Below are 21,684 nucleotides of genomic sequence, written 5' to 3'. Positions count from 1 at the left end.
TTGGATCGATTAGCTGATCGATCCAGAGACCCCGATCAATCAGTGGATCGATCGGGGTGGCGCGTTTTGTCGCGATAAGCCCTGGATCGATCAGCTGATCGATCCAGACAAATTCCAAGAGCACAAAGGCGCTCTGGATTGATCCACCGATCGATCCAATGCCTCCCCGATCGATTGGGAACATTCCAATCGATCGGGATCCGACCGTTGGCATCGATAAAGGCTGCAGGCGCTCGATTCCTTCGAGACATCTCTCTCGGCATTCATCTCATATCTTCACCAGCTTCTCCACAGCGATCTTCCACTCTCAATGCCAGTTCTTGAAGGATCTTGGAGGTTATTCCAAGTCAAGAGGCGTGACTACTACAAGAAGAAGAAGCTAGGGTGAGGGCTCTTGTACTCATTGTAAGCTTGTGCTTGTATTTCATTACCTTTCCCTTTCTTCTTGTATTGAGAGTCTTGTAGGGCTTCTCCGCCTTTGGTAGTAACCATAAAGGAGTGTTTTATTAGTGGAGGGTGTGTGAGTAGGTGTGGATCCTTGGACTAGTCACCTCTTGTGAGGTGGATACCAAGTAAACCATCCTTGTTGGCATTGTGTGTGTTTGTTTCTTGTATTTCCGCTGCACATCTTTGAAGAAACAAGCAACGCCAAGCACACGAGCACGCGACGAGCTATTCACCCCCCTATAGCTACTTTTCGGTCCCAAAAAGTGGTATCAGAGTCAGGTCGCTCTTCACCGGAATCATCGCCGGAAGGGGCAAACAAAACAAGCAAAGCTAGAGGGTGAAGAAGTTGGAGCAAATTCATCAAAGTCAAAGAACTCAAGAAGCTCAACTTCAAGATGCAATTCCAAGATGGACTTGGATTTGAGACAAGGGTGGCTCCACCATACACATCTACAAGCTTCGATCTTTGGAGATCAAGGATCGAGAATTTCTTGATGGTGGAGATAGAGCAATGGTTTGCTCTAATGGAAGGCTTTGAAGCTCCAAAGAACTCCAAGGGCAAAGCTCTCAAGAAAAGCAAATGGAGTAAGGAGCAACTCCAAAGATGTGAGACCAATGACAAAGTGACCAAGCTTTTGGTCAATTTATTGCCGAGCAACATTTGGGCTCAAATTGGAGAGTTTGAAGATGCCAAGGAGCTTTGGAGCAAATTGGCAAGGATTCATGAGATCCCCTCCACTGTACCAAATCAAGGAGAATCCAAAGATGGCGACTCAATGGATCAAAACCAAGAGGAGGACTCCGAAGTTGAGAAATGCTCAACTTTCGAAGAAGAAGTTCAAGAAGAAGCTTCATCTTCGAGGGAATGTAATGAAAGGAACAAGGAGGGAGCATACTCCTTGTTCCATGTACAAGATGATGAAGCCTCCATCTCTAGGATTGAGGGGGAGCAATCTTCATTGACACCGAATCAAGAGCGAGAAGAATCCTCCACATCCGGGTCAAGAGAAGAAGAGGATGAAGAAGCTTCCACCTCCACGAGTCAAGTCAAATCTATTGGAGGAGCATCACTATCGGATCAAGAGGAAGCCTCTACATCCACATCACATGGAGAAGATGTCACCCCTACAAGTAAAGGTATAACAATTTCAATTAATAATAAAAATCATATCATATGCTTTGAATGTAGGGGAAAAGGGCATTACAAAAGTAAATGCCCTAAATTGGCCAAGAAGAAGGGCCAAGTGGCATTGAAGGGCAAGGAGAAGCCCAAGGAGACCATCCCCGGAACAAAGAAGAGCAAGGAGCACGTTGTGTGCTTCTCTTGCAATCATAAGGGACATTACCGAAATCAATGCCCTAAGGGGAAGAAGGTGGTCAAGTCTCAAGGAGAAAGCTCAACTCAAGGGGGAGCCTCCAAGGTAAAAAGAAAGGTAACTTTCATTGAGCCTATTGCCGTAAATAATGGTAAAAAGCATGATAGTACTAACCTATATCATTTTAATGCTATTTACCATGAAAATAGGAGGCATGATAAGATTAAGGAGAATCATGTAGCTTATCATGCTAAAACCACTACACCTAGGGCTAGGAATGTAGGTAAAAGTCTAGGCAAGAACTCTAAGGATTTTAGCTACAAGCCTAGAAATAAAAATGCTCATGAATTTAATGGAAAACCAAAAACTAAGGACTTAGTGATGGAAAATCAAGTCTTGAGGTCAAGACTTGACAAACTAGAAAAGACCCTAAAAAGGATGGAAAATATCCTTAAAGGGCAACATGAGCAAAACCTAGGGCTAGGACAATCAAAGTCATTCAATGGTCATAGAGGTTTGGGATACAAACCAAAGGCCAAGAAGGATGTAATTTCTTAACATAGAGTTCCATATAGTTATGGAACAAACCCTAGATCTAGTGGGCAAGCCAGAAATACTAGGGAGGTCATCCCTAAGAGTATTTTTGCAATAAATGTGACTAAGACTTCTAAGAAGTCAAAGAAAGTCATAAAGAAGGTTACAAGGGAAGCAATCCCTAGGGTTGACCTAGAAAAAGTGACCAAGGCTTCTAAGAAGTCAAACAAGGTCACTAGGAAGGTATCTAGGGAAGTTATCCCTAGCGAATACTTAGAGCATCCAAGGAGCACCAATAGGTGTTAGGTTCCTAGGAGCATTTTCTCTACCCCATAGATGGGTTAGAGAGTGTCAGTTCCAAGAAGAAGGGTAGTTAACCCACTTTGAAGGAATTGACACTCAAGGAGCATTTTCAAGGTTATTATTAACCTTTAAAAATGAAATGAATTTATGATTACTCTTTGAAAGAGTAAAATGTGCCAAATTTGAGAAGTATTGATTTTATGTTAAATGGCTCAATTTGGGAAAATATAAGAAATACCAAGTTGGGATTTTGATAATTTCTTAGTGTTACTCTTGTGGAAAAATGAAATATGCCAACATTTGAGGAGTAAGCTTAATTTCAATTGGCATAGGTTAATCAAGAGAACTAGAAATGCCAATTTAGGTTTTGGCATTCTCTTAGAGCGTTTAGAGGGCAATCTAGGTTTAAAATTTTAAGATTAGCTAAGGATTAAGGATACTTAGGTAGATAATCTAGGTATTTTATTTATGCTAAACCGTGTCATGATTGTTTGCTCACTATATGCCATGACATCATATTTAATTTTGTATTTTGCATTCATCCTTTATTATGAAAAATACAAAAATACCATGTCATGTCATACATACATCATGTAGTTATAGGAATCTTTCTTTTGAAAGCTATTTCATTTTGATGTATGTCATAACATTATCATGCATTATATTTCCTTAAAATTAAGGACAAATGGCATTTATCAACTTGTATCAACAAGTGGTATTTGTAACAAGTGGTACAAGTGTATCAACAAGTGACATTCTAGGTGGATGTTCAATATTCATGAAAATGCCTAGATAGATATGCATAATCCCTAGATTAGGGCAAAACCAACTTTTACATCTCACAAAGACCTATAAGATGACTTGTATGTGTTTTGTGCACATTAGAGACAAGTGAGATGTTAGGATGATGAACAAAACTCAACATGCTAATTTAGTGCATTCTTTTGAGTTTTAAATTCATCAAAACACATAGTTATGTGTTTTCCCATCATTGGGAAAGCTAATGTACAAGTCATGTGCATTAAGCCCAAGGAACATGGTGGGATATTGGTTTTGAAGATGTTTTTAAAATGCTTTTGGAAAACCTTGGTGAAGGCTATCTTTTGATAGTAATCATCATTGAATAGTTAGACACAAAACTTGAAGAAAATACTAAAGTTTTTGCGAGTTTTCAAGTTTGTGTCAATCGTTGAAAATATGATGTATTTTCATAGAAAACTATTTTTCCATGATAAAGTATACCATAAATAATATCTACACAAATTTTCACGGTTTTTGGAATTTTGTAAAATTTTCTAGGAGTTTCTGAAGTTGACTGAAATGAAATTTCAGCAACTATCAGACCTCAATCGACCACCCGATCGATTGAAGGGTCTCAATCGATCGGGCGATCGATTGAGAACAGGCTTCTCGTGAACAGAAGCCGTATGGATCGATCCACCGATCGGTCCAACTCTCCTGAATCGATCAGTGGATCGATTCAGAATGGTCCGATCGATTGGAACCCAACTCCAATCGATCCAAGATGCTGATTTTAGCTGGTAAAGCCTGATTTCAGCATTTTTGAACCTTGTTTAGTCTATGTAACCATTCCAAACCCCTCAAAATATATTTATATACATAAAAAGGGTGTTTTCATGTTGAAAACAAGGATAGATTGGTTAAGGGAGACTAAGTAGAAGTTTAGGTTGAGGTTTGCTTCAAATATTGAATATTTGAACCTCAAAACTTCTAAATTTGGATTTCCTAAAGGTTTAGGGATTCCAAGTCATTGTTGGTGCAATGACAGAAGTTATCACCATGTCTTTAGGGGGAGGGACTCTTTAAAGACATGAAAACTATTTTTTTCATGAACCTGGGAAGGTGGTCAACCTTCTTTTCAGACCATGCTTAAGGTTGAGCGGTTGAACTTTAATGGGGAGTGGATATCCTCATTGTTCAAGTGGTTTAAGTTAAAAATGCTCAAGGGTGGGCATTTGACTACATTAATGGGAGAATGTAGGGTTAAGGATAATGAAGGGTATGAGACTTTCATTATCGTGTTGATCACAACGAGTGAAGTTGTGAACAACGATTAACAACTCTTCAGGGGGAGAGTTTTCAACAAGTGAATTTGTTGATGTGTGCCCAAAGGTGGGGTTGATGTGTGCCAATAGGGGGAGAATGAAGGGTTTAAGTTAGGACTTCATTACCTAGAGGGAGTTTGCCCTCTTAGGAGGAGAATGAAGGGTTTAAGTTAGGACTTCATTACCTAGAGGGAGTTTGCCCTCTTAGGAGGAGAATGAATGGTTTAACTTATGCTTTCATTACCTAGTGGCATGAAGGAGGTTGAGGCTATGGGATTAGCCTAACTTAAAGGTGGTATTGTCAAACATCAAAAAAGGGAAGATTGTTGGTGTAATATCCCTCAGGTCAAGGCTGACCTGGTTAACCAAGCTTGAGTCTTGGTTTGGGTTTCGATGTTTGACAATGCAGTTGTGCATTTGGGGAGATTGTCTGGTGCAATTCCCCTCTGATCAGGGTCTGATCAGTTTGGTTGAAGTCCTGTCAAGTAGGTCAAGGTTGACCGGATACTTGACTGGGAAAGCCCTGGTGAGTGAAGCCAGGCAGAAGGAAAATCCGGGTGAGTAAAGCCAGGTGAAAGACCTAGTGAGTGAAGCTAGGCAGTGTGAAAATCCTAGTGAGTGAAGCTAGGTGAAAGACCTGGTGAGTGAAGCCAGGTAAAAGACCTAGTGAGTGAAGCTAGGCAGTGTGAAAATCCTAGTGAGTGAAGCTAGGTGAAAGACCTGGTGAGTGAAGCCAGGTAGAAGAGAAGTCCTAGTGAGTGAAGCTAGGAAGAATGGAAGTCCTGGTGAGAGAAGTTAGGCACGGGGGAATCTAGATGGGTCAAGGTTGACCAGACATCTGGTGAAAGTCCAAGTAGGTCAAAGGAGTGACCGGATACTTGGCATGATGAAGAAAAGTCCAAGTGGGTCAAATGGATTGACCGAACACTTGGTGGGGGAGTCCTAGCAGGTTAAGGGTGACTGGATGCTAGGCATGATGAACCAACAGGTCATGGATTGACCGGATGTTGGTTTGGGGGCTTTGGGACTTGGTTTTGGGCAAAAACCAACATCTGGATCGATCATCCAATCGATTGGCTGGAGCCAAATCGATCGGCCGATCGATTGAGGTGTCCCAGCGAGAAGCTTTCGTCCCAATCGATAAGTGGATCGATTGGGAGGAAGTCGCGAAAGCACAGAACGCCTCTGGATCGATCAACTGATCGATCCAGAGACTCCGATCGATCAGTGGATCGATCGGGGTGGCGCGTTTTTTCGCGATAAGCCCTGGATCGATCAGCTGATCGATCCAAGCAAATTCCCAAAGCACAAAGGTGCTCTGGATCGATCCACCGATCGATCCAATGCCTCCCCGATCGATTGGGAACATTCCAATCGATTGGGATCCGACCGTTGGCATCGATAAAGGCTGCAGGCGCTCGATTCCTTCGAGACATCTCTCTCGGCATTCATCTCAGATCTTCACTAGCTTCTCCACAGCGATCTTCCACTCTCAACGCCAGTTCTTGAAGGATCTTGGAGGTTATTCCAAGTCAAGAGGCGTGACTACTACAAGAAGAAGAAGCTAGGGTTAGGGCTCTTGTACTCATTGTAAGCTTGTGCTTGTATTTCATTACCTTTCCCTTTCTTCTTGTATTGAGAGTCTTGTAGGGCTTCTTCGCCTTTGGTAGTAACCATAAAGGAGTGTTTTATTAGTGGAGGGTGCGTGAGTAGGTGTGGATCCTTGGACTAGTCACCTCTTGTGAGGTGGATACCAAGTAAATCATCCTTGTTAGCGTTGTGTGTGTTTGTTTCTTGTATTTCCGCTGCACATCTTTGAAGAAACAAGCAACGCCAAGCACACGAGCACGCGACGAGCTATTCACCCCCCCCCCCCTCTAGCTACTTTTCGGTCCCAACAAGTGGTATCAGAGTCATGTCGCTCTTCACCGGAATCATCGTCGGAAGGGGCAAACAAAACAAGCAAAGCTAGAGGGTGAAGAAGTTGGAGCAAATTCATCAAAGTCAAAGAACTCAAGAAGCTCAACTTCAAGATGCAATTCCAAGATGGACTTGGATTTGACACAAGGGTGGCTCCACCATACACATCTACAAGCTTCGATCTTTGGAGATCAAGGATCGAGAATTTCTTGATGGTGGAGATAGAGCAATGGTTTGCTCTAATGGAAGGCTTTGAAGCTCCAAAGAACTCCAAGGGCAAAGCTCTCAAGAAAAGCAAATGGAGTAAGGAGCAACTCCAAAGATGTGAGACCAATGACAAAGTGACCAAGCTTTTGGTCAATTTATTGCCGAGCAACATTTTGACTTAAATTGGAGAGTTTGAAGATGCCAAGGAGCTTTGGAGCAAATTGGCAAGGATTCATGAGATCCCCTCCACTGTACCAAATCAAGGAGAATCCAAAGAGGGCGGTATTTTAAAGATCAACGATATCTAAATTTTCTTTAAAAAAATATCCCCTTTGTCTGATTAGTGGTTGCACCAAATCAGAGCGGTACTTGCTTTGATACAACTAGTTGGATCATGAATGTTTGATAGAGGGGGGGGTGAATATCGATTTAAAACTTTCGTCGAGTAAGCACAGCAGAAAAGGAATAAGCGAGGAAACAGAACAACACTAACACAGTTCGATTTACTTGGTTCGGAGCCTGTGTCGACTCCTACTCCAAGGCCCACACACAAGGGTGCTTTCGTTGGGCAATCACTAATTAATTCGAAAGATTATTACAAGACTAAGTACATAATTAATTAGGAAAGAAAGAACCGACAATAAAATAAAAGTTAAAAACAAACTGGCACTTGTCAGGGAACTTTTCGCAGCGTTGCAAGAGCACAAGAGAGTAGATTCTGAGTTATTTTTTGAGCTTCAGCCTTGACCCTCCTTATAAAGGAGGTTCGGGGCGCCTGGAACCTTCAGGGCGCCCTGAAAATGATGTAGCCGAGCCAACCAGGGCGCTCCATGTGGTGAGGCAACGCTAAGAATAAATTTTTACCTCTCAGCGCCCAGGTACCTCCCGCCCTGAAAATGATGTAGCCGAGCCAACCAGGGCGCTCCATGTGGTGAGGCAACGCTAAGAATAAATTTTTACCTCTCAGCGCCCAGGTACCTCCCGAGCGCTCGGACCTCCGGGTGCCTAGGTACCTCTCTGGCGCCCGGACCCTGTTTTCCAACAGATTCCTTCCTGCAAGAAAAATGTTAGTCCGAGACACTCATATCTCCTGCAAAACAGATTATTAGCACAGTTCATAATTCAAAATAGAAAGAGTATGACTTAGATTCCGTCTTTCCGAGATCGGAATCTAGTCACGATCTCGACTTAGAGTTCCGAAATGGTTCTAAGTCGAATCGGCGCCTAAGTTCCCTTCCTGGGAACGCGTCCTCACAGTCACTCCCCTCCAGTGACTTACCTTTACTTACCTGCCAGACATCCGATCAACCCTTCAACACATCTGGACTTTGCGCCAATTATCCAGTCAGCCCGTCGACCTAGCTGGACTTCGTGCCAAACGTTCGGTCATCCCTTCGACCAGTTTGGACTTCATGCCAGCTATCTGGTCGACCCGTTGACCTAGCTGGGCTTCGTGCCAGACATCCGGTTAGTCCGTCGACCTGTCTAAACTTCTCCTGCACACTCGGTCAGAGTGTTAGATAACCACGAAACTAATTTAACCTACTTTGTCATTCATCAAAACCTGGGTTAGACCGTTAGTGCTAACCACACCAACAGGACTGACCGGACGTCTGTCAAGTAAGTGAAGGTAAGTCAATGGAGGAGTGCGACTGTGAGGACGCGTTCCCGAGAAGGGAACTTTGGTGTTGATCCAACTTAGAACTATTTCGGAACTCTAAATTGAGATCTTGACTAGATTCTGATCTTGATGAGATGAAATCTAATTAATATTTTATTTGATCATAAACTGTGCTAACACTTTGTTTTACAGAATATATAATTAATATTTACCTCGGACTAACGTTTTCTTGCAGGAATGAAGCTGCTAGAAAACAAGGGTCCAGGGGACCAGAAGGGATCTGGGCGCCTGGAGGCAAATTTTATCCTTATCGTCGCATTGACACGTGGAGCGCTCTAGTTGGCTCGGTTATGTCACATTCAGGGCACCCCGAACCTCCTATATAAGGAGGGTTAAGGTTGGAGCAAAAGAACAACAACAAGATCTTTTATCACGTGCTCTGCTGTGCTCCTGTGACGCCGCAAGGCTACTCCGACAAAAGTGTTTTCTTTCTTCTTTTCCTTATTATTATTGTCAGAATTTCTTTTAGCATTTCCTGTAATTCAATTATATAATACCTATTCGAATTGCTAGTGGATTGTCCAACGAAAGCACTCGACGAGTGCGGGCCTTGGAGTAGGAGTCGACAAAGATTCCAAACCAAGTAAAACGAATCTTGTTAGCATTGTTGTCTTTTGATTTTTCTGCTGCGCACTCTCAATAAATTTTTATCGCTATTCACCCCCCTCTAGCGAATTCTCGATCCAACAATACCTTCTTGCTAAATGATGGCGCCATCTCATGGAACGACAATGGAAGTTGTGTGTCTTGACTTGTGTATCCTTGTCGACAATAGAAGCTATATGGCTTGGCTTATGTAGCCTTGTCGACAATGGAAGTCGTGCGGCTTGTACATCAGTTGTGCAGCAAACTGTCAAGTTGAAAAGGTTCCTAAAACATTTGAAGATTGCTAAGAATAGTGGGAGTCCTATTATAGTGTACTGTGACAGTCAAGTTGAGGATCCCAAATATCACAGCAAAGACAAACATATAGAAATTAAGTATAATTTTGTAAGGGATATCGTGGACAAAAAATGATAATTCTTGAGTATATCCCTACATGTACTATGCTTACAGTCCTTTTACTAAGCTATTGACTAAAGAGTTATTTCAAGGATATAAAAAGTTTTTGTGACTTCGTAAAATGTAACACGTTGTAAAATGTCATGATCTATTCAATGTATATGTTGTTGCATTTTGGATTAAAGTCTCGATTAGCATGTTGGCAGGTTGAGATTGATCCACTCACATGGACAATTATCTCTATTTGTTAAGTATAAATAGAAGTAAGACTGTTAAGGTCGCTTTGATAATTATATCAAGATGAGATCATTTATGTCAGGATCAGAGTAAATGAACCCACCATTTACTGAATCTGCTTAAGGCCGGATTAGAATTCATATGTTGAATTCAGAATTAAACATTAGGTATGTTTAGATCGAAATCTATGCGATGTTAAATTTTGAGAAAAACATGCACTCTTTTTAGTAAAGAGAATAAAATCGTAGCATATGATTTATACCACATGTGTTATGGCGACAATAAGGATAGTAGGAGAATGGATCTCTGCTTCTCTATTATGTGAGACTCTTGAGATTATAAGTTAATTTTAATTTTACCGTAAGTGACTATTTAGTTGTCTATTTGAAGTTATTATTAGTGTCTGCTACTTTAACATGTTTCCTATTAACTATGAGTGATTCAGTCTATAGAGCATAAATAGGAAAGTGACTGATTAGAATAAATAGATTCGACCTAAAAGGGAAGATTAAGATATATTTACATCTTTGATGTTATTCACTGGTCAACTCATTTCTGTTCTGTATAGAAATGATTGTGAATATTGAATATAGAATATGCTCTCGACATAATTGTCGTTATGAGAGATTAGAGATGCTTATAATTTTGTAAATGATTAATATGGGGAAAAGATAAGTTATTGATGTCTTTGATTCATTTTATAAAGCAGCTATGTAAGGTGTAACAATTTTCTTAACAATAATTGCTTAGTGTATTTATTGTCGTCTGAGTCATTTTCTCTAAAGTATTGATTGGATGTTCTTATTTGGTCTTTGTGACTAATTAGTGTTTTATTCTGGTCTGTGTGACTTGATTATAATATAGTTTATATGACTTGTAATATGATCTTTGTGACTCCAATTGGTGCAAAAAAAAAAAGGTGATGCATCAAGAAAAGGTTGTTGCATTATGGACGCAGATGAAATTGAAGCACAATAGAAGTGTTATCAGAATTCTGCTGAGACTATGTGTCATGCAGAGAAGAAGAACATCCTAGGTTTGGGATTTAATTTGTGAAAATCTAAAAGAGCTTTCCAATTCGTGATTGTTCTTCCGACAATATGCGAAGATCAAAATCATCTTAGAATAGTTTTATAGATTTTGTATTTCTATATTTTTTTTATTTTTTTATGCTTTAAAAGTAATAGATGGCTTCCAAGCTGAGAAAATTACGGAGCGCTGCTTCAACCAGTTGGTGAGTCGTAGCTTGGTGCAGCCATCAAAATTCAATTATAATGGGACAGTGAAATCATGTTGTGTCTATGACATGATGCTCGTAATCTTAGTCTCCTCGGGGCGGTGCGATGGTTAAGGCATGGGGTATTGCCACATAAGATTTTGGGATCGAAACTCAGCGTGACCGAGCATAACCTCCCCCATGTCTTGACCATTTGCACTAATGGCTAGTAGACACCTATAATTTACCTTCTCTATGTTAACCTAGAGACGGGTTGATGGGAATACTGAGGACGAGTGAATTATCTTTTTGCCACATGAGGCTCGTAATCTCGATATCAAGAAAGATGAACTTTGCAGTGCTACTGAATGAGCACCCCACGAATCTGCCGCAAAATCAGAAGATAAGACGCTTATCCGACGCTTATCCTGGCAGGGAGGAAGCAGTGGACTAGTGACTAACACTGACCTGTCCCACCCCCGATCCTTCACTGTATTTGGTTAGGATGTACCACCACCGAAGGATTACAGAAAGCAGAGGCTGTTGAGGGCAATTGACCTGGAAGAATAAAAGAAGCACTAATTCGGCACTTGCTTTGAGCTATAAAGCTACAAAGCCACTTTATTTAATTTAATATAAATCATAATAATTTCAGCGGCTTTTTTAAAGTTGCCATCGTCCAAATTATGTTCGATCAATGTTCCAAAGTAAAACAGGACCTGAGTTCTCAGCAACTTTACCTTTCTTTCATCGTCCTCATCTCTCTTCCTTACCGCTGCCGGACGGAGATTGGCAGCATGGAGACGACGATAGCTATGAAGCTTGTGGACTTCTCCTTTCAATCCATCGTGGGAAAACTAAGGAAGATGCTAGAGGAAGAAGCCGCGTTGCTGGCCGGAGTCGAAGATGATGTCCGATACATAGTTGCCGAGCACAAAAGCATCATCTCTTTCTTGACGGCCATATCAACCAGGCACAATCTGGATGCTGAACTGAAGAACTGGGCGCAGGAACTGAGTGAGGTGGCCTACGATGCCGAAGACTCGATCGATGAGTTCGACTGCCATCTCCGATCGACACAAAGTTTTTTCAAGCACTTCCTTCGCAGCATAAAATTATTGAAAGATCGCCGTAACATCGCTTCAGAGATCAAGAAATTGAAGGTTCAAGTAGAAGATATTAAAAAAAGACACGATCGCTATTTCCACCTAAATGAAGCTACAAGCTCTGGCACCGTCACTGGCTTGGACATGACTGACAGATACTCCGATCCACGGATCATCGGCCATTTTGTAGAGGAAGCTCAACTCGTGGGCATCAACCAGAGTAGAGATAAGATCCTCGGGTGGGTGATGGACGAGAACTGTCCCGAGCTTACAGCGATTTCTCTCGTCGGCTTCGGTGGTTTAGGAAAGACAACTTTGGCTAAGACGGTCTATGACGATCCTGTTATCGTCGGAGGCTACTTCCAATCTCGAGCTTGGATCGCAGTGTCACAAAATTACGACATCAAAGAGCTTCTCAAAAAGATTATTCGACAAATTTCCGTCAACGAGGAACAAATCCGAGATGTTTCTGGGTGCCGAGATGCCCGTTTGAACACTGAGCAACTTCTGAACATGATGGACGAGTCGCAACTGGTGCAGACTATCAGAGACCATCTCCATGGAAAGAGGTATTTGATCGCTTTTGACGACGTTTGGAGCACTGTAGCATGGGAAAGCTTGAGTATTGCACTACCACAAGGTGAAGAAGGAAGTAGAGTGATAGTAACCAGCCGCAGTGAGGAAGTGGCAAACTATAGTTGTTCTCGTAATCGTCAATTCATATTTAAAGTCTCTCCTTTATCACCTGAGCTATCGTGGGAATTATTCCGTAGAAAAGTATTTGAAGCGCCTGACTATAGTTGTCCTCCGGAGCTAGAAAATGTTGGCAGGGAAATCTTACAAAAGTGCAATGGACTGCCACTTGCTATTGTGACAATCGGAGGTCTTCTGGCTTCGAAGCCTGATAAAAAACTTGAGGAATGGAAAGACTTGCGCGACCACCTTCGTTTGGAGATACAGACTAATGATATGCTGTCAAAGATCAATCAGATACTAGGTTTGAGTTACAATGAATTGCCTTACTATCTCAAGCCTTGCTTCTTGTTCTTAGGCACCTTCCCTGAGGATTATGAGATTCGACGGAAGCGTCTGATGAGAAGGTGGATAGCAGAAGGGATTGTGCATGGCGTAGATGGCTTACCCGATGAGAAAATGGCCGAGCGCTGCTTCAACCAATTGGTGAATCGTAGCTTGGTGCAGCCGGCAGAATTTGATGATAATGGAATAGTGAGATCCTGCCGCGTCCATGACATGATGCTCGATGTCATAATCTCGATTTCAAGAAAGGAGAACTTTGCGGTGGTACTGAATAAGCACTCCATGCTGACGACCATTCAGCCGCGACATCAGAGGATAAGACGCTTATCCTGGCAGGGAGGAAGCAGTACTGGACTAGTGCCTAACACAGCTGATCTGTGCCACCTCCGATCCTTCACTGCAACTGCATTTGGTGAGGATGTACCACCACTGAAGGATTATAGAAAACATAGGCTGTTGAGGGCAATTGACCTGGAAGGATGTTGGGCAATTGATCATTTCCACCGCAAGAGCTTTTCCAAGTTGTTTCTTTTGAAGTACTTGTCTCTAAGAAATACTGAATTATTTGAATTGCCAGATTCAATAGGAGATTTGCAGAATCTAGAGTTTTTGGATATAAGAGGAACTTATATTCAAAAACTACCTAATACCATCGTCAAACTCCAAAAACTGGTCTATCTGCTTGGTAGCTCCGACAGAGAATTTAATTTCCCGAAAGGAATAAGAAAGTTGAAAAGACTTACCACGTTTGGAATGGCACGTGCTGATAATGTGCATTCGCTACACGAGATTGGTCAGCTTGTCCACCTCCACAAGCTTGGCATCTATTTTGGTGGCTCTGATCTATCACTCAGAATGGTGGAGGAGATCAGCGCCCTGCTCTCGAAGCTCAATGGCAGCCTTCGATCTCTAAATATTTTCCGTACGCCAAACATCAATCTGAAAAAGGCACTAGATGAGGTAGCTTCGCCGCCATTGCTGCTCTGCAAGTTCCAGATAGATGGCAGACTTTACGAGTTGCCTCCTTGGGTTGCATCTCTGAAGCATATTGTCAAGATATCTCTGTACTTAACACGACTGCAGCTCGAGGGTCTACAAGTCTTGAGAAATCTCCCCGCTTTGGTCTACTTGAAATTAGGATACGAGTCATTCGTCATTAATGATGAGGATTTGGTCTTCTATCGGGGAGGGTTCGCACAACTTAAGTTCCTGGAAATTGAAAGGCACAATGTGAGTTTCGAAGAAGGTGCAGTCCGAAGCCTCGAAGTTCTTAAAATCCGTCCTTTTGGCACTAGATTTAGCGTCAAAGGCATAGAAAATCTGCATGGGCTAAGTGAGGTTCACATTCGTACTAATAATGAAGATATAATAGAGATGGTTAAAAATATTGCAGCAAACCATTCAAATCGTCCCAAATGTTTTGCAAAACTACACGAGTATGAATATCACTTATGATTTAACACAGAGGAATCAAGCAGAGCTTTCTGTCAATGCAAAGATGAAATTATTAAAAGATCTGGTGTGGTGTGTACTAGTTCTCCTAGCCAACTTATCCATTGTTAATATCTTCCTTAATTCTCAAACTTGTTTTGCTATTCAAATTATCCTTTGTCAATCTCTTCCATCATGCGTTGCTTGTTAGCCTTTGTATTTCTGAAGCACTATGTAATGTAATCTTCAAACATTGTTCTCTTAAAGTTGTTATTCAAAATAAGAGTGATTATATAAAACCAATATGATTTGAGAGAATATCATTATACTATATAACTGATATGTACCATATTGTTCTTGAATTAGACAAGTAGTAAGTGAAAACTAGAAGTGTAAACATTCTGTAGCCATCCCTTCGATGAATTCATAATTATGTGCTCAGGAATAAATCTATATACTAGTAATTATTAGAAATAGAAAATAGCAAAGGAAACTTATTTATCTAAACTATTTTTTGGAATTTTCTTTTTAAGTAATTAAATGATTCATACAACGTATGTAAATAGAATTTATTTATTTTTTTCATAATATGCGCGTTTAAAAGAGGATCATATGCTTTTGGTAAGTATTCTTGTTTATATAATACTACTATCAATAGTTACACTAATTGTTGGTGCAGCTGGTATCAATGGTCAGACTTGAGTTTTGATAAATGACAAGTGAATTAAAGTTAGATGTGTTTATGATCTAACCTTGTTACCGAATGCACAGGGTTGACTAACTTGATGGATCAAGAGAATAGACACTAGGCAGGAAGTTGGATGTGCGATTCTCGATTGACAAAGTCCAAATATGGGATTATGACAAGAGGTCGAGATGTTTGATTCCCGATGAGTTGAAATCCGGATGTGCGATTCCTGTAGGAGGTCGGGATGTTCGATTCTCAATTAGCGAAGTCCAGATGTGTGATTCTAACAAGAAGACATGATGTGTCAGATTGACGTCAAGAAGGTAACTTGACACTTTGTAAGTGAAAGTAAGTCACTTGACACTTGGTAAGTAAAGGTAAGTCATTAGAGGAGAAAGACTTAGTGAAGATGTGTCTATGTTGAGGGGACAATAGGCGTCAGCCTAATGTAGGTCCATTTCGGAAATCTAAATTGAGATCCTGACTAGATTCTGATTTCAAAGAGACATGATCTAATTACTAATTAATACGAACATGTACTTAGACGACCAATAAATGCTCCAGTTAGGCGATGTGAAACTATGATAAACATACATATCAAACGAGGAAGAGGAAGACAAAAAAAGACTTGGTTAGCAATAATAAAATAAGATAAAATTTATTTAAATATAGTTGATGATATAATAGGAGATAGAGCTCAATGACGTAAAAGGATTCATATAGCCGACTCCACCTAGTGGGAAAAGGCTTGGTTGTTGTTGTTATTGTTGTTATAGAGGAACTGAAACTTTGATTAAGATTTGAATTATATATATATATATATATATATATATATATATAATTTAATAGTATTAATATAGCAAGACGATTATAAGTAACTTATAGCTTAGAATTTTAGGTATGTAGGATTTGGTTTTTTTTTCTATAATGCATCCGAGCCTTCGATCCAACTAGTTTAGAAGATGAACGGTTTGGTCCCACAAATTGACTATTGGACAAATCGGGAAACGTGAGCAATTTTTCACACAACAGTCAACATCCTAGATTTTTTATTCCACTAGCGGAAAATACTCTACAATACGTTATAACTAGAATTCGAACTATAAATGCTTGAGAAACTACTTGAGTGCTTTGTCGTAGTATCATAGCTCCAATGACATATAGGATCATTTTTGTAAAATAATAGAAATGTTGATAAAAATAATTCTATATACTGTTTAAGTAAGATAGTTGAAATGAAGAATAACAATATGTGTTCGTTGTAATAGTAAAGAACCTTTTAAATTTAAAATAAAGTTTTATAAATGAGAGTTAAATTATATGAAATTAAATATTCAGTTATGAAGTGAACACATGAAAAAAAAAATGAGAATTAAAAAAAATAAAGATATTAAAATGAATGTGTAAACATACTAACAAATAAAAAAAATAAGAATTTAAAATTGAATTTAACTAAATCAATATAAAATCTTACTCAACTTTCTCATCGAGAACCAACAAGGATGGAAGATTAAAGTTAACTAATCCTAAACAGTTGTTAAGTCGGTAGGTTATGCCGGCTAAGCAAAGCAATGCCGTGGAGTTGGACCAAATTTGATCATCATCAAGATGAAAAGGAAAGCTAGTAATTGCTAGTCAAATATCGCTTCCTCTATAATTTGATTATGATCAAGATGAAAAGGAAAACCAGTAATTATGATCAAGATGAAAAGGAAAACCAGTAATTGCGTCCATTCTTGATTCTTGCTTCCTCTCTAATTTATAATGATCAAAATGAAAAGAAAAATTAATAATTGATAGTTAATTCATTCATTCTTTTTAATTTGATCATGATCACGATGCCAAAGAAAAGTCTGCTCACAAGCTACAATAGAGTCTTCATGCCCTTGGAATTACGGTACAGTGGAAAAGTGTAAAGTTATCATCCAAACATTCAGATTTTCCACTATGATATATTTATAAGATTTTTTTTTTCAAATGACGCACAATCATAATATTTTTTTTTTATAAGATTGGAATTAAGATATGTTAATTATAATTATTATAATTTTTTTATTTAAATTTTGAGTTACGATGAAAATTAATCCTCAGATTTTCATAAAAAAATTTCTTTTCTCTTCTTTATTTTATCCTTAATTTTATAATCACTATACTATTCTGCACGGCGTGATGTTATAATCATAATAATTTCAGCTTTTTTTAATGTTCCGAATTAAAACAATTAGAGGACCTGAGAGCTTGACTTGTCATTCATTCATCTTTCATCCTAACAACCGCCCGACGGAGATTGGCAGCATGGAGACAGCGATAACTACGAAGCTTGTGGAATTCTCCTTTCAATCGATAGCGGGAAAACTAGGGAAGATGCTAGAGAAAGAAGCCGCGTTGCTGGCCGGAGTTGAAGATGATGTCCGGTACATAGTCGCCGAGCACAAAAGCATCACCTCTTTCTTGACGGCCATATCAACCAGGCACAATCTGGATGCTGAAGTGAAGAACTGGGCGCAGGAGCTGAGTGAGGTGGCCTACGATGCCGAAGACTCGATCGATGAGTTCGACTGCCGTCTCCGATCGACACTAGGTTTTTTCAAGCACTCCCTTCGTAGCATAAAATCGTTGAAAGGTCGCCATGACATCGCTTCAGAGATCAAGAAATTGAAGGTTCAAGTAGAAGATATTAAAAAAAGGCACGATCGCTATTTCCACCCAAATGAAGCTACAAGCTCTGGCACCGCCACCGGCTTGAACATGGCTGACAGATACTCCGATCCAAGGATCATCGGCCATTTTGTAGAGGAAGCTCAACTCGTGGGCATCAACCAGAGTAGAGATAAGATCCTCGGGTGGGTGATGGACGAGAACTGTCCCGAGCTTACAGCGATTTCTCTCCTCGGCTTCGGTGGTTTAGGAAAGACAACTTTGGCTAAGACTGTCTATGATGATCTTATTATCGTCGAAGGCCACTTCCAACCTCGAGCTTGGATCGCAGTGTCACAAAATTACAACATCAAAGAGCTTCTCAAAAAGATTATTAGACAAATTTCCGTCAACGAGAAACAAATCCGAGATGTTTCTGGATTCCGAGATGCCCGTTTGAACACTGAACAATGTCTGAACATGATGGACGAGTCACAGCTGGTGCAGACAGTCAGAGGCCATCTCCATGGAAAGAGGTATTTTATCGTTTTTGATGACGTTTGGAGCGTTGAAGCATGGGAAAGCTTGAGCATTGCATTGCCACAAGGTAAAGAAGGAAGTAGGGTCATAGTCACCACCCGCATTAAGGATGTGGCAAATGCAAGTTGTTCTCGTAATCGTCGATTTATATTTAAAATCTCTCCTTTATCACCTGAGCTATCTTGGGAGTTATTCTGTAGAAAAGTATTTGATGCACCGGACTATAATTGTCCTCCAGAGCTAGAAAATATTGGCAGAGAAATCTTGCAAAAGTGCGATGGACTGCCACTTGCAATTGTGACAATCGGAGGTCTTCTAGCTTCCAAGCCTGATAATAATTTTGAGGAATGGAAAGACTTGCGCGACCACCTTCGTTTGGAGATACAGACTAATGATATGCTGTCAAAGATCAATCAGATACTAGGTTTGAGTTACAATGACTTGCCTTACTATCTCAAGCCTTGCTTCTTGTTCTTAGGCACCTTCCCTGAGGATTATGAGATTCGACGGAAGCGTCTGATGAGAAGGTGGATTGCAGAAGGGATTGTGCATGGCGTAGATGGCTTACCCGATGAGAAAATGGCCGAGCGCTGCTTCAACCAATTGGTGAATCGTAGCTTGGTGCAGCCGTCAGAATTTGATGATAATGGGACAGTGAGATCCTGCCGCGTCCATGACATGATGCTCGATGTCATAATCTCGATTTCAAGAAAGGAGAACTTTGCGGTGGTACTGAATAAGCACTCCACGCAGACGAACATTCAGCCTCGACATCAGAGGATAAGACGCTTATCCTGGCAGGGAGGAAGCAGTGGACTAGTTCCTAACACTGATCTGTCCCACCTCCGATCCTTTACTGCATTTGGTGAGGATGTACCAGTGAGCGATTATAGAAAGCAGAGGCTGTTGAGGGCAATTGACCTGGAAGGATGTAGGAACTTGGATGATTTCCACCCAAAGAGCTTTTCCAAGTTGTGTCTTTTGAAGTACTTGTCTATGAGAAATATTGGATTATCTGAATTGCCAGATTCAATTGGAGATTTGCAAAATCTAGAGTTTTTGGAAATAAGAGGAACTTATATTCAAAAACTACCTAATGCCATCGTCAAACTCCAAAAACTGGTCTATCTGCTTGGTGGTCCCTTCATAGGATTTAAGTTCCCGAAAGGCATAAGAAAGTTGAAAAGACTTACCACGTTTGGAACGGCACGTGCTCATAATGTGCATTCGCTACAGGAGATTGGTGAGCTTATCAACCTCCAGAAGCTTGACATCTTTTTAGGTCGCTCTGATCTATCACTCAGAATGCTGGAGGAGATCAGCGCCCTGCTCTCGAAGCTCAATGGCAGCCTTCGATCTCTAAAGATTTTGCATTGGGCAGACAGCAGTCTAAAAAAGGCACTAGATGAGGTATAGCTTCGCCGCCATTGCTGCTCTGCAAGCTCATGATACAATGCAGACTTTACGAGTTGCCTCCTTGGTTTGCATCTCTGAAGCATGTTGTCAAGATATCTCTGTTCAGGACACAACTGCAGCTCGAGGATCTACAAGTCTTGAGAAATCTCCCCGCTTTGGTCAACCTGAACCTAAGAGGTGAGTCATTCGTTTATAATGGTGAGAATTTGGTCTTCGATCGGGAAGGGTTCGCACAACTTAAGTTGCTGACAATTGTACGGTACAATGTGAGTTTCAAAGAAGGTGCAGTCCGAAGCCTCGAAATCCTTAACGTATTTGATCCCCCTAAATCAGTCAATGGCATAGAACATCTGCATGGGCTAAAGGAGGTTTACATTCAGACTGAGAATGATGATATAATTGAGATGCTCAAAAATATTGCAGCAAACCATTCAAATCGTCCCAAATGTTTTGCAAAACTACTCAAGTCTGCTTAAGGCATATGATTTGACTCAGAGGAAGCAGAGCTTTCTGTCAATGCAAAGATGAAATTATTAAAACATCTGGTGTGGTGTGTACTAGTTCTCCTCTCCAACTTATCCATTGTTAATATCTCCCATTATTCTCAAACTTGTTTTGCTATTCAAATTATCCTTTGTCAATCTCTTCCATCATGCGTTGCTTGTTAGGCTTTGTATTGTGCTGGGGGAGCGTATTCGTTTTTTTTACCACAATTGTTAGGCTTTGTATTTCTGAAGCAGTATGTAATGTAATCTTCAAACATTATTCTCTTAATAAGTTGCTATTCAAAATAAGATCGTGATTATATAAAACCAATATGATTTCAGAGAATATCATATAACTGATATGTACCATATTGTTCTTGAATTAGACAAGTAGTGAGTGAAAACTAGAAGTGTAAACATTCTGTAGCCATTATGTGCTCAGGAATACATCTATATAATTTAACTATCATCATGTGCTTGGTAATTATTAGAAATAGAAAACAGCCGAGGAAACTTAGAGTGCGTTTGATTTGTACCGTTTTCATTTTCATTTTCTGGAAAACGCGCGTTTTCTAGAAAACAGAAAATAACTTTTTGTCATTCTCTGTTTTTCTAGAAAACGATAGCCAATTTTTTAGAAAACGCGCGCGGAAAATGCAAACCAAACAAAGTTTTTCAAAAAACATGCGTTTTTCAAAAAATGAAAATGGAAAATGCACGTACCAAATGCCCCCTTATTTATCCAAATTATTTTTATGAAATTTTCTTTTAAAGTAATTAAATGATTCATAATTGTACGTGAATAAAATTTATTTATTTTCCCAGATATGCCTAATTCAAAAGAGGATTATATGATTTTAGTAAGTATTTTTTTTTTATATAATATAATTATCAATAGTTACACTAATCACCCATGAGATATCATGAGGTGTGGACATTCAAATTGTGATCTAGATATTTATGATTCGATCCCTATTTATGATAAATTTGGAGAAATTTTTTCTCTAAATGAGGCGTTCAACTAAAAGATGCTGGACTTCTTGACGCATACCGTGAGTATTTCCTGATTTACTCTGATAGCTAGTGAAAAAATTTAGTGAAACCGGACCAAAGATTCAGGACTAGAAAAGACAGTATGATCTAAATTGAATTATTTAGTTAGATATGAAAATTATAAATCAGATTGTAATACACAAATAAAAAAAATTATCAAATAATTTTTATATCACCTTGATAACTTAATGAACTTTTAAAAAATGATTTGTACATTTTTTTAAAATTGTTAAAATAACACAATTAACCTCAATGTCAAATTCTTAATTTTCTAATTTCATACAAAATTCCTCATCTTCTATAATAAAATAATAATCATCTGAATGGCTAGCACGCATATATAAATTAGAAAACAAATATT

The 21,684-nt window shown here is 39.8% G+C and overlaps 2 protein-coding genes across 2 annotated transcripts; both read left to right on the top strand.

Moving 5' to 3' along the window:
- Positions 1-11,592: 11,592 nt before the first annotated feature.
- On the top strand, positions 11,593-14,803 carry LOC122045920 (disease resistance protein Pik-2-like). Its single transcript, XM_042606354.1, has one exon. It carries the CDS (start codon positions 11,616-11,618, stop codon positions 14,526-14,528), a length of 2,913 nt encoding a protein of 970 aa, XP_042462288.1. The 5' UTR covers positions 11,593-11,615; the 3' UTR covers positions 14,529-14,803.
- A 2,663-nt stretch (positions 14,804-17,466) lies between these two features.
- LOC122045919 (disease resistance protein Pik-2-like) lies at positions 17,467-20,478 on the top strand. Its single transcript, XM_042606353.1, has one exon. The coding sequence runs from the start codon at positions 17,488-17,490 to the stop codon at positions 19,783-19,785; it is 2,298 nt and encodes a 765-aa protein (XP_042462287.1). The 5' UTR covers positions 17,467-17,487; the 3' UTR covers positions 19,786-20,478.
- The last annotated feature ends 1,206 nt before the right edge of the window (positions 20,479-21,684 follow it).

Source organism: Zingiber officinale, chromosome 2B (genome assembly GCF_018446385.1).
Source record: "Zingiber officinale cultivar Zhangliang chromosome 2B, Zo_v1.1, whole genome shotgun sequence".
Classification (NCBI taxonomy): Eukaryota; Viridiplantae; Streptophyta; class Magnoliopsida; order Zingiberales; family Zingiberaceae; genus Zingiber; species Zingiber officinale.
The sequence above is the reverse complement of the archived record's forward strand: the minus strand, read 5'-3'. Positions and strand labels throughout refer to the sequence as shown.